Below are 12,891 nucleotides of genomic sequence, written 5' to 3' on the forward strand. Positions count from 1 at the left end.
GTTCTAGGGCTTAAATTCCTTACTATTTTAGTAAATATCAAGAAGTTTATACTATTCAATAATTTTAAAAGTTTTATATTAAATATTTTAATCATTTTACAATTATTGAACATAATTGAAGTATAGGAAGCTAGTTTTTTGCGCGCCATACAGTCTGTCAACATACCATACAGGCGTCAGTCTCTGTGTCTTTTCAGAGGAGGTAACATCAGACTCTCTTCAACTGAATGCTTTTTTTCTGTGTTTCCAAGCAAATTATTGGTCAATTTGAAATTTATTTTACATACTGACAATATATAATGCAGTGCAGTGTTGATTTAAAGAAAATAATCTTGAATTACACCAAGAGAACTAAAGTTTTTTGGGTGAAATGGCACCATGGGGTGACTTCTCTTCCAACCCAATGCCTTCTCTTCTCCCTTCTCCTCCACCCCCATTCTAATTCCCATCATCATCATCCAGGAGCCTTCTACATACACACCTCAAAGTAAGTGTACTTTACTACCTTTTTTGTTGAATTTAGGTAATTTTCGGTGAGCTGGAACCAATTACCCAAAAACCCATTGAAACAATGGTTTCGGTTAACGAGCAACCTTCTAGAACGAATTGTGCTCGTTAACCGAGGGACCACTGTCCTGCATTGCTGTCATATTAAAATATGATGAGGCAATTTTCTCAAGAAAAGCTGACTCGCCCTCTTAAATCATGTCACTCAAAAAATCTGTAATAATAATAAGAATTACCACTTCTATAAATATTCAAATTATTAGTTAAGAACATGTTAGTTATAAGAAAAAAACTGAAGATAAATGTAAAACGTTATCCCAAAATTAGAAGCTGTTTAATATCAACAATCAGATGGTCATATTGCTCAAGAATAATAGGATATACTAAGCCCTATATTAAGAAAACATTGAATATTTACTTACAGCTTTTCCAGCATCTTGATCTTGGACTGAACTAAAGATGCACGTTTAGCATTATAACGGAACTTGTCTATAAATTCTTGAACGTGAGCTCGGAACTGCACCTGAGCTTCATATTCTCTTTGTTGGTTTTTCTGCCGTTCATTTTTAGTGTTAATGAAGCTTTCATAGTTACCACTGAAAAAGAAAAAGAATAAATATTTGATTTAGTATAATTTTATCCATGTAGTTACTCTAAAAGTGAAAATAATGACAAGTGTATCTTAGCTTGTTAAAAACTATTCTACCTTTTTCTCTCATCCAAAACTTTTCTCATGTTTACATGTTTTAACTTTACCTGAAAAAAAGCTTCAAAACATGCATCTCCAACTTAAATGATAAGCAAAGACTGCTTTCATATCAACTGATATGCTTCATGTGTATTCCCTTTGCACAAGTTAATGTGCATGTGTAACCTGTTATGGTACTAATCACTCTTCTGTTTTCCACACAAATGGCTTCCACTTCCCAAAATAGAGAACTGATCCTGAGGTTCCATTTTCCGAGTCCAAAACTAGACAGTGCTAAGTGCATGCACCAAGCCATAAAATCAAGGGCCACTAGACCCTTAGCAATGGTGGCTGGGGACTAATGATATTCCACTTCTCCCTACACACCTATAATTCTAATAAGGAAGGAAGTGCAAACTGCTGTCCGGAATGCACCTTGCACCTCAGCTGACTGACTGCCACCTTGATATTCAGGCATAATCCCCTATGTTGCAATAAAATAAGAAAAATGAAGAGCAAGGGTGTGTATATGTGTGCGTGGACTTGGACTTGGGATGTTGCCAAGTTAGACTGTCCCTGTAGCTACACCCCCTAACTCTCCCCCTACCAAGCCAAGCTATTGAGTACATACTGTACTCAAGTAATATTTGTGGGTATTTACTTTTTAAAAAGTACTCAAATTTGTTAGTACCTTTACTTTTACTTAAGTGTGGTTTTCTAATACTTTTACTCGAATACAATTGAAAAAAAAAAAAAAATTTACTCGTTACAGTACATGACCAAAAACAAAAGTGTTTTAATGTCTGTAGCAAACTAATTATATATTTTTTAATTAATTAATTATTAACCATAGTAAAAGAGTTGTGTGGGTGGAGCTGTGAAGGGTACGGTGTGGGTGTGGGGAGACACCATGCGGTCACATACTTAGAGGTCTCGTGAGGTGAGGTGATGTCATGTCAAACCAAGTCAAGTCAGGTCAGGTCATATGGCAGTGGCCATGACAGCAGACTTTCCCTTTGATCTTCTTGTATCCATTAACACCTTGACCACCCACCTCACTTAGCCTACCCTCTTATCCCCCTTCCCCTATCGAATCCCCTTTCTTCTCCCCCACCTTTCCTTCAGGGGCTTGGTCTTCCCATTAGACGTCAGTTGCTCTTTGCATATACACCAGTACCTAAAATGAATATCAAAGAGGCTGTGATACTAAAATGCTTTACATAATTCCATCTTACATATAAAGCCCATATCTGTACATAAGTAAGAGACTGAGTGTATTTAAAACTCTGCTTAATAACTATGTACCACTGCACCCCCTTCCCCCAGCACCCACCAGATTTTACATGGTGCGAAAAATTCAGCCATTCATCAATTAGAATTCCAAAAGTGACGTCACCACAACCACACCCCAATTAGAGGGACAGTTCACGGTCAGTCTCAGTCACTATTGAGGCAAAATTCATTCATTACCTCCTCAAATGAAGGAGCTTCATAGCTACTTGGAATGCCCAGGGGATGGAATGGGGCTACTGAGGTCTTTCCCGACATTATGTGACTTATCTCTGAAGCTTAACACCCCACTACCTGCATCTGCTGCTTGTGAGCATCTGTTTAGTCATGTTGGGCTTATTATTTATTACTTAAGTAATTTATTACTCCCCAGGGGACAACAAGCCAAGTCACAAGACTATACGGTCAGACACTAATACATTGGTATTCATGTCTCACAGGACACGCTATGATGTGTGATATGGTGACAATATTGATATGGTTTATGGACAGTGGGAGTTAGTTCCCACCAAAACGTGGGTAGTGTACAAGAATTCAATCTAAATTATTACGAATAAGTAGGTGGTGACATATGGTGGTTAGTGACTCATCAAGTGGTAAGAGGTCCCTGACTGTGGGACAGTCAAGGCAATACAGCTCCTCCCCGACTTATGACAGGGTTAGGGACCCAAATCCAGGTCGTAAGTCGAAATGGTCGTAAGTCGAAAATGCTTAAATAATACATAGTACACAGCGCAATCACTAACATCGGGACTCGAAAATACGTAATTTGAAAAATTTTGGGTACGACTGAGGCGGTCGTATGTCCGGGTGGTTGTAGGTCGAGTAGGTCGTAAGTCGGGGAGGAGCTGTATTACATTACAGTAAACCGTTAATCCATGGACACATAAAACTAAATGCCGTGGTTGGTGAAATGGTACATTGTTCAGAGTGAAAACCGTGGATACACGGAATCCGGCGATTTGGTTGGCGAGGGTCTACTATACGGCAAACACTTTTAATGGAAATTAATTATGATTTTAGTGTTATAAAGAGTATAGACTGATGATACTTCATGAGTATAACCAAACAATTATACCAATTCAATGACAATGAAAGAGATTCATAAAGTAACTCATATATCCTCCAAATTTTTTGGCATATCCATCAAATTAGGTATAGTATAGTAATTTTTATAATTGCACATAACTTATTCACAAGAATATTCTCCTATTACTGGTGAATCATGGCTACCATCATCCGCAGGAATTGTCAAGGCTTACAAGCCAACTGGGAGGAGTTCCAGTTGCTCCTGAGCAAATTGTCCCCTAAATGCATTTGTCTCCAGGAAACAATGTTAGGTGCCTATGATCATCCCCCTCCCAGAGGATATTCGGCTTTTTTACTCTCAAAAAAATCCAGAACGTACGCATCATGGGGGCACAGCCATCCTTGTCTCGGAAAAGTGTGGTGTATCCTATAGCCCATTATCCATCAATTCCCCGTTGCAGGCGACAGCTTGCAAGATTCACCTCCAACCTACCACTCGTATACCATATGTTCCATTTACCTCCCACCCAGTACAGTCGTGTCACATCCTATGCGCATTTAACTTTACGCTCTTAGCTTAGGAAAAAAAGAGAATGATGCAATGAGTGCTGAAGCATTTGGCTGGGGGAGATACTTCCACCCACGCCTCTCTCGGCCTCAGTTGCTACATGTACTGAGCAGGGGAAAGGGTTTGGGTTGTGTGCCTCTGCCGACTTACTCTTAGCAACAGCTGCTAAGGATCAATCAGCAGAGGTAGCACATCCCAACTGAGTAGCAATGAAGTGTGTGCACTATCTTGTATAATTTTAGTTTTTTATGCTTTCATTGTTTTTTCTAATTATTTTCTGCTGAAATTAACTTGACAATTAATGGCAAAGAATAAAAATTAAACTTACAGTAGAGTTGGTTGTGTGGTGTGCATTTAAAGTGAAACAGGCCTGACCAGCCAAGTCACCAGATACACTATTGACAAATTGCCCACTGCTTCCATACTTACGATCACCTCCTACACCGAATACAAATCCATGCTCTTCGTATTTCTTATTCTATAGTTTTATATTATATTTTCTTTATTTCTAAGTTAAATTCCACACCATATGCGCCGCTTTTTTTTCTTTTTTTTCTTTTTTACAAGGATTAGCCCACCCGGGCACAGGTCACTGGCCCACATCGGGGCCTGGGGGGCTTGGCATGTGGGGTTTGTTTACATCCACTCAGTCTCTACCCTGCCACTACCGCTTGTATTATTCACTACTACCTCTCGGTCTACATATCTGTCAAATAACTACTGCAGCTATCAATTGGAAAAAAGTTGGAAATTATAGAAAAATTTTTAAACAAACACCAAACCCTCTAGTTTAAGGTAAGCCATGAATAATGTTTCTATGTACAATGAAAGACAAAAGCCGTGTCATGAAATTTGGTGAAAACATATGCCGAAGGGCTAAACTTCTGGTGCGCTCTGCCTTGTGGTAGGGGTTTCATAATGTTTCATGAGTTATATTTAATCTTTGGACAAAACCGCGACATGACTTTTGTCTTTAATTGTACATATCATGTGTCTGAGGTGTCTCCATATGTATGAGTTTATTAACAAAATTAATCTCAATTTAGTGAACTAGTTCACTAAATCGAGTGAAAAATAACAGAAAAATCCTTCCGTTAAATCAAGAGGTAATTATATCGAATTCCGTTAAATCTAGAGTAAACTGTACGTCTCCGACTCACCAGCCTAGCCCCCGGGTCAGACGCTGCTCAGGAGCAGCCACGTCAAATGTTATGTTGGCCCATACCAACTCCCTCCCCTGAACCCTCCTCCCCACCGGAATATCAACAAGTTCTTGCCAGAAGTTACTATTTCATTTGGGAAAGGAATGGAACCAGTGTTGAATAGTGGTGAACAGTGCTTAAGTCAGTGAAAAACAACTCGGCAGTTGAGTCTTACCCAAGCTAACCTTCACACAGTGAGGTCCCAGGTACCCAGTGATAATTCCCCTGAGACTCCACGATAGAGAGGCCTGGGACCACACCTCACCCACTTGAGTGAGTGAAGTCGACCACGTGGTGTCCCCGTGATGCTACGACACCACGTAGTGAATGTTTTGCTACAGCATCATGTGAAGTTCCTCATAACACCATCTGTGAGGGAATTACTACACCATGTGATGCCCCTCATAACACCATCTGTGAGGGAATTACTACGCCATGTGATGCCCCTCATAACACCATCTGTAAGGGAATTACTACACCACATCACGCCCCTCATACACCATCTGTGAGGGAATTACTACACCATCAGGCCCCTCATACACCATCTGTGAGGTAACTACATCAGGCCCCTCATAACACCACCTGTGAGGGAACTAGTACTCCACGTGATGCCCCTCATAACGCCATCTGTGAGGGAGTTACTACACTATGTGTCTGCTGTTCAACACCTCAGCTTACATGATCTACGTGTGTAAACATTAATCTGTATGTTCACTGTATGTTCCTTCACCTTTCTCTAATGAAGGCTTTTGTTAAACCACCAATATATGTAATAAGTCATTTGTGTCCAATGTATATTTTCAGCCTTCGGGCTGCAAATTTTTTCAATAAACCGTTTATTATTATTATTATTATTAAAGTTGTCAAAAAATCATTATAATACTCTAATGTGGCTTATAAATATGGAAAATATAATATAAAACTATAAAATAAAGAGCATATGTAGGAAGTATATGTTTTATGAGGCGGTGGGTTACTGGGCTTTAAATGCATGATGTGACAAATAATAATAATTTAAACAAAAATACTGCATTGCCATTTAGCAGGAGACGGTGAGAGAGGAGAGACCTTATGATAATTTATTTTTATTTTTTGGGCACATATTGTGTGGTGCGCATTTAAACTGAAACAGGCCTAACCAGCTGAGTTGCCAGAAGTGCTACTGATAGATATATATGATCATGTACTTTATGGGAAATTTAAGGGATTTGCAAGGGTAGTTTTGACTAAACGCATTTTTGGCTTTGGAATGTAACCCCCGCGTAAGAAGCGACACGACTGTACACCACCTGTCAGGGAGAATTTGGTTTCATTAATTCATCAACTTCCTTCTCATATTATCTTATCCTGGGTGATTTTAATGGAAGGCATATCCTCTGAGGTGATACAATACAGTGATATCCCCGTTAGCTGGAACAATTGGTGCAGAGCACTTCCGGGAATGAGAGATTTCCGGGTAACGAGACGACTCTCAAAGTCGGAAAAAAATCCCTCATCCCGGAAGTTTCCGGGTAACGGAAAAATGTTCTCGGAAGTTCCAGAAATTGCCCGTTACATCTCTCGAACCCGGAAAAATATCCCCCATCCCAGGAATTTTCCGAGTTTGAGGGATTCCGGCTAACGGAGATATTACTGTACAGTAGGCTCTCATATTTGGACACCTATTTAGACTGTAAATACGGTAGGTCCAAATTTAAATACAACTTCCGATGGAGAAAATTAATTTGAGTCTGGTACTTTCGATGTTTTACTAAATTTTGCCTTATTTACCCTACTTTTTTTGGTGAATTACTACCTGTAATAAAGCAACATCCTAATAAACCAACGAAAATATCACAGATAAAGTTAAATAAAAACTAAAAACAACACAGAAAAAGTTCTTATGTTCTACGGCTTCAGCTAGAGTTGAACCTAATGACTTGGCAACTTCGTCATCCTAGTAAAAACACACACAACATCATTGTCTGTCCTTATGTTTTCAACTTTACCACCACTGGTGGGTAAAATTTTTATTTTTTAAATTCAGAAACATTAATTAAAACATATATGAACAGTAAATAAGTGTTGCTTTCATATTCTTATGTAGAGTAATGACGATATGTTTTCACATGTGCACACAGTCTAACTTTTTTCTTTACCATTAATGGCTAGCTACTTCTATTGTTCCAATTATTAATATTATATAACATTACTTAAACGAACCATATTAATTTTTTAACATTAATTTTACTACAGCTACAACCAGGGTCTTATTTTCTTCAGTTTTATATGTAGAACCAGTTAGTCACTGGTTTTGTAAACATTTTCGAAAACAATGCCGTCTCGTCTCCCCGTAGTTTTAATATTCTACGTATTATTCATGAATTGTATTGTTCATTTTGCACACTCAAACCCGTCAAAATTCGAGTTTCCGCCGTCGAAATTTGAAATTGTGTAGTGTTTTTTTTTTGTGTCCAAATAAAAAAAGTTGAATGAAAAACTCGCAAAATTTGAGAACCTACTGTAGTTAATTCAAGAGTTGACTTGATAGCTTCGATCATTGAAGAAATGAGCCTGGGTATATTAAATACTGGTGATATCACCCACTATCATGTCCAGACCAACACGACTACAGACATAGGCCTCTCATTGTGCTCAGTAGACTCTCTACTGGACTTTGAATGGAGAGTAACAGACAACCTCAGAGGAAGTGACCACTACCCTATCCTACTTTCCTCCGAGGAGGTCCTCCCGACACCACGAGTAATCCATTGGCAGTTAGACAAGACAGACTTGTTCAAGGAACTAGCGAAGGTAGACAGGTGCATTGAAGAATTCCCTCTGTAGATGAAGCAGTTGAATACTTAGCCACCCTCCTCCAATAGTCTAGTTACTGTTCGATTCCTAGGACCTCTGTCATGTAGCTTGCCGGCCTGTTCCTTGGTGGTCAGAGGAGTGCAGAAGGGTATTTGTTGAGCGACACAGAGCTTATGGTCGTTACCAGCGCCATAGAGCAGAATTTTATCATATGGAATACAAATGGGCCAGAGCCCAAGTTTGTTGAGTTTTAAAAAATGCCTGTCATCAGTCTCTTTCCTCTTATGTCTCCTCTCTAAATGAATAAACTCCCTTGTCCCAGGTATGAAAATGAGTGCAGAAAATAGCAGGTAAATTTTCATCTAATCTTCCCCCAGTTCTCAGGGCTAATGGTGGCAGCTCAGTTGTTGCCCCTCTAAAAGTTACAGAGGTTTTTGCCACAGCAATTGCAGGTGTGTCTTCTATGGCAGCTCGATCCTCAGAGTTCAAGCGGGTGTGTAAAGTAGAGGAGTCATGGGCCCTGGATTTTAGAGTGGAACATAGCAAGACGTAAATCATCATGTTCTCAATGAAAGACACAAGAACTGTTTCTCACTCATTGGAGATACATCACCTGGGCCTGATGATATCCCATTTTCAATGATGACACATTACTATACTAAGCTACCTGGAGCAGAATGCCCTTCTTTTACCTGATCAAGCTGATTTCCGGAAGATACATTCAACAACAGATGCTCTTGTTCATCTTGAACCCTCGGTCCGTGAGGCCTTTGCTCTTCTCCAGCCTCTTGTCTGCATTTTTCTCGACCTAGAGAAAGCATACAACACAGCTTGGAGATTTGGCATCCTTAAGGTGTCAGTGGAGTACAGGAAACTGGGGCACCAGGTACCTCAGACAGGGTATGGAGTTGAGCACTCTCCTCAGGGAACGAGACCTCCACTTGAAGGCTACCATCTTGCTGAGTGAATGTTTTTGATTCTCTTCCACAAATTGTTACTATTGACTTGGTAAGATCTCAAAGGTAGAAGCGTCATGGAGCGTGCCAGGACCAGTGGGCCTCTTGCCGCTCATATATTTGGCATTTGTCAGGACCCAGAGCCACATTTTTATCTGATAGGACTGCAATGTAGCCATTCATGATCCAGAAAAGGGTCCAGGGATGGGTGCAGGGTTGTCAGGCCAGCTAATAAGGTTTGTGTCATTCAAAAAAAGAAAACAAAATTACTTCATTCCCCCATCCCCTCACCCACCATGGAGCCCAACAAGGGGAGGTCAATGACAGAGATAAGACCCTGGTGACCCCAAGGGTAGCAGGGGAGTATATGCAGGCAACCACCAGGTGGCCAAGACAGCAGCTCCTGGATCATAGGAGTGCCAGGTCCCCTGATGCCCGGTTGACCCTAGCCACACTATGACCACCCAATTGACTTGACTGGGCCCAAGCCACCCATCTAACTGGAATAGAGGACCAAAGAGGTGTGTTGCTAGCTGCAGGACTCAGCGTGAGGCATCGCTGAACTTCCAGGATTCACGTCTCACAACATTGTGACGCCACGCATGGCAAACACATGGGAGAGTATTCCAGCCCCGGTGGACTGGGCTCAGGACGATGCTGGAGGTCTGCTTTCAAAAACTGGCAGCAGGATAGGAGCCATTTTATCTGGACCCTCCCGGTGACCTACGCAGTTTGGGAAACCCTTCCCCTTCCTCTGAAGAGGGAAGGAATGGGGGGCCAAGCCCCCCTCTGGTACTGCTCACTGGATCTTCAGGACTGTAGCAAGGGGAGGGAGGGGTTAGATTAGGTGAGATAATAATACCGGGTAATAATAATAATAATAATGATAATAATAATAATAATACGGGTAATAATAAAAATAATAGCTAGTCTTTTGTTTTAAAAAAAAAAGCCAGTTCTAAAAAAAAAAACACTAGCGCTCAAAACACTACAATGTCAAAGACTTGAGAATAAAAAAAAAATAATAAAAATATTGTACAGGTGAACCCCAATAAACAATGTCCCGTTGACTTTCAATTCGCATAACCGACGATTACATACAGGGGAAATACCCCACAAATTTCCTTGTTACCCCGGAGATCTGACAAGTGGCAGAGCTGGCATGGTGCAAATCCGTGTCATTCCCATTATCTTTGCTCTTGTGTACACTTCACTCTGTGTCTCTGACTTCGCATTTTTTCGTTATTTCTGACTTAGTGTATTACTCAATCATGCCTAAACACCCCAGTGATAGTTCCTCTTGTGCTGGGCAACTTGATGTGATGTGATAAGATGTAATAAAATGTAATAAGAGTGGTGATGGACCAGCAAAGAGTGGTAGACACTTGAACTTGCCACCCTAGACTGTCTCTACTATCCTCAACACAGGTAAATAAGTCTCAATTCATGCTTTACATTCCTTAGTTAAGGCTTATTATGCTTGCTTTATATGTCTGCTCTATTTTCTTGTTTGACAGTGTGCAATAGAGATATATCAAGGGTAGATGGGAATTTTTGAAAGTTGGTTGGTCCCTAACCCCCTGAATTTGTTATGTTCTTATGGGATTAATTGCTTCAATAACCAATGATTCACTAACCAACGAATTTTTCTGGCCCCTGTATGTGTCAGTTATCAGAGTATGTCAGTACTCCAATAAAAGATCACAAAAAGCGAACTCGATTTCTACCATTCATATACAGTTGTACCCCACTTAACGCGGTCAATTGAACCCAGAGGGTCCCGCGTTAAGTGAAATCCGCGTTAAGTGAACAACAGAACATATGGGATTAATTCCAATAGAAACCGGCCCGACCCCCAAACTCCACTTTTTGAAGGCACATACCTATGTTGTAGTAAAAATAACATCTTAATTTTATGATGGTACATGCACACAATTAATACTTAAGAGAAATAGAGAAATACAGTCGCCAAGTTAATGTCCATTCAAATAATGGACTCAACTCCCTCCCCCTCTCACACTACACTGCTTGGGGGAAAACCACTAAATTTTAATAAATAATACCTCAAACTAAAGTTAGGATAATACAATTGACATTGCTGGATTCCTTGTAAGACCAGGAATATTTTGAATATAAATGTCATATATTTTGCACAAAAGATAACATAGTTACCTAGAGAAAAATTTTTATCTAAAATTTGTATGTTTAATGCAAAATATATGATGTTTATATTCAAAATGATCACCAAATTATAAGAATTCCAGCAATGTAAATTATATTCTGACCGGGTAATTTGTATGAATTTTATGAGCTAAAACAAATATCTTCAGTTAATAAAAAAAATAATAATCTTCACGACACTATCTGTCAATCAAAGTACCCCACCTTGCCTCCCCCCCTCTTCCAACCGCGCGGTCAGTCCCAACCCTCCCCCCCACCCCCCACCAATCCTCCCTTCCAGAGTTTTTAACATTTAGTATTAAATAATACCTCAGATTAAAGTTAGGATAATATAATTGACATTGCTGGATTCCTTGTAAGACCAGGAATATTTTGAATATAAATGTCATATATTTTGCACAAAAGATAACATAGTTACCTAGAGAAAAATTTTTATCTAAAAATTGTATGTTTAATGCAAAACATATGATGTTTATATTCAAAATGATCACCAAATTATAAGAATTCCAGCAATGTAAATTATATTCTGACCAGGTAATTTGTATGAATTTTATGAGCTAAAACAAATATCTTCAGTTAATAAAAAAAAAAATAATTCTTCATGGGGTAACAGATGGTCAGTCTGTCCCTCCCTCCCCCCCACCCCCCACCAACCGTCCCAAGGAGATGTGTGGGATAACCACTAAATTTTAATAAATAATACCTCAAACTAAAGTTAGGATAATATAATTGACATTGCTGGATTCCTTGTAAGACCAGGAATATTTTGAATATAAATGTCATATATTTTGCACAAAAGATAACATAGTTACCTAGAGAAAATTTTTTATCTAAAAATTGTATGTTTAATGCAAAATATATGATGTTTATATTCAAAATGATCACCAAATTATAAGAATTCCAGCAATGTAAATTATATTCTGGCCGGGTAATTTGTATGAATTTTATGAGCTAAAACAGGCAGTCAGGCAGGGGGGCAGGGCAAATCTAAAAATAGCGTCTCGAGCCGGACACTCACCGCGTATATGTGGAAAAAATCCGTGTTAAGTGAAAGTTCAGCTCTGGCGAGGCACCGCGTATATGATAAAACGCGTTAAGTGAAACCGCGTTAGGCGGGGTAATACTGTACCTAACAATTTTTCAGTAGCTTTTGTCTTATTGCCTCATTCCTTAAGTGCACTCATCTTTTATACATTCTCACTCTCTTCTCATTTGCCTTGGACTAATTCTTCACCTCAGTTAATACTTGATTTTATACTCAATTACATCACATTGATAACAATTATGTGAAAAAAAATTCATGAGACATTAACATTCAACACCTCTTTCTCATTTCAATCAATTCCATACCTATTTTCATCTATCATAAAAAACTGCATATATCATTAATTTGCACCTCACCCATTTTAATCTTGGAAAACTAAGGTTTCATATCCATACAGAAATTGGAGTAAGTGATATTCTATGTAACCTTCTTCAAGATGCCACACAATGTGGTACTGAATTTTATTTTTATTTTTTTATTTTATTATTTTTTTTTTGGGGGGGGGATATCCCACCCGGGCATAGGTCATCGACCCACAGGAGTATGTTAATCTAAAACACGATGATCCCAGAAAACCAGCTTTTTGGAGAAAGAGAGATTGTATGAGGATGGAAACAGAGAAGAATGCA

General features: G+C 39.2%; 1 protein-coding gene across 1 annotated transcript in view; it reads right to left on the reverse strand.

Moving 5' to 3' along the window:
- LOC121869524 (ATP-binding cassette sub-family F member 3-like) overlaps window positions 1–12,891 on the reverse strand; it is an 89,771-nt gene that overhangs the window by 32,478 nt on the left and 44,402 nt on the right. The window contains exon 10 of the mRNA XM_042370882.1: window positions 930–1,103. Within this exon, the coding sequence (XP_042226816.1) occupies window positions 930–1,103 (174 nt within the window). The remainder of the gene's footprint in view (window positions 1–929; window positions 1,104–12,891) is intronic.

The sequence above is a fragment of the Homarus americanus genome, unplaced genomic scaffold (assembly GCF_018991925.1).
Source record: "Homarus americanus isolate GMGI-L3 unplaced genomic scaffold, GMGI_Hamer_2.0 scaffold23578, whole genome shotgun sequence".
Lineage (NCBI taxonomy): Eukaryota > Metazoa > Arthropoda > Malacostraca > Decapoda > Nephropidae > Homarus > Homarus americanus.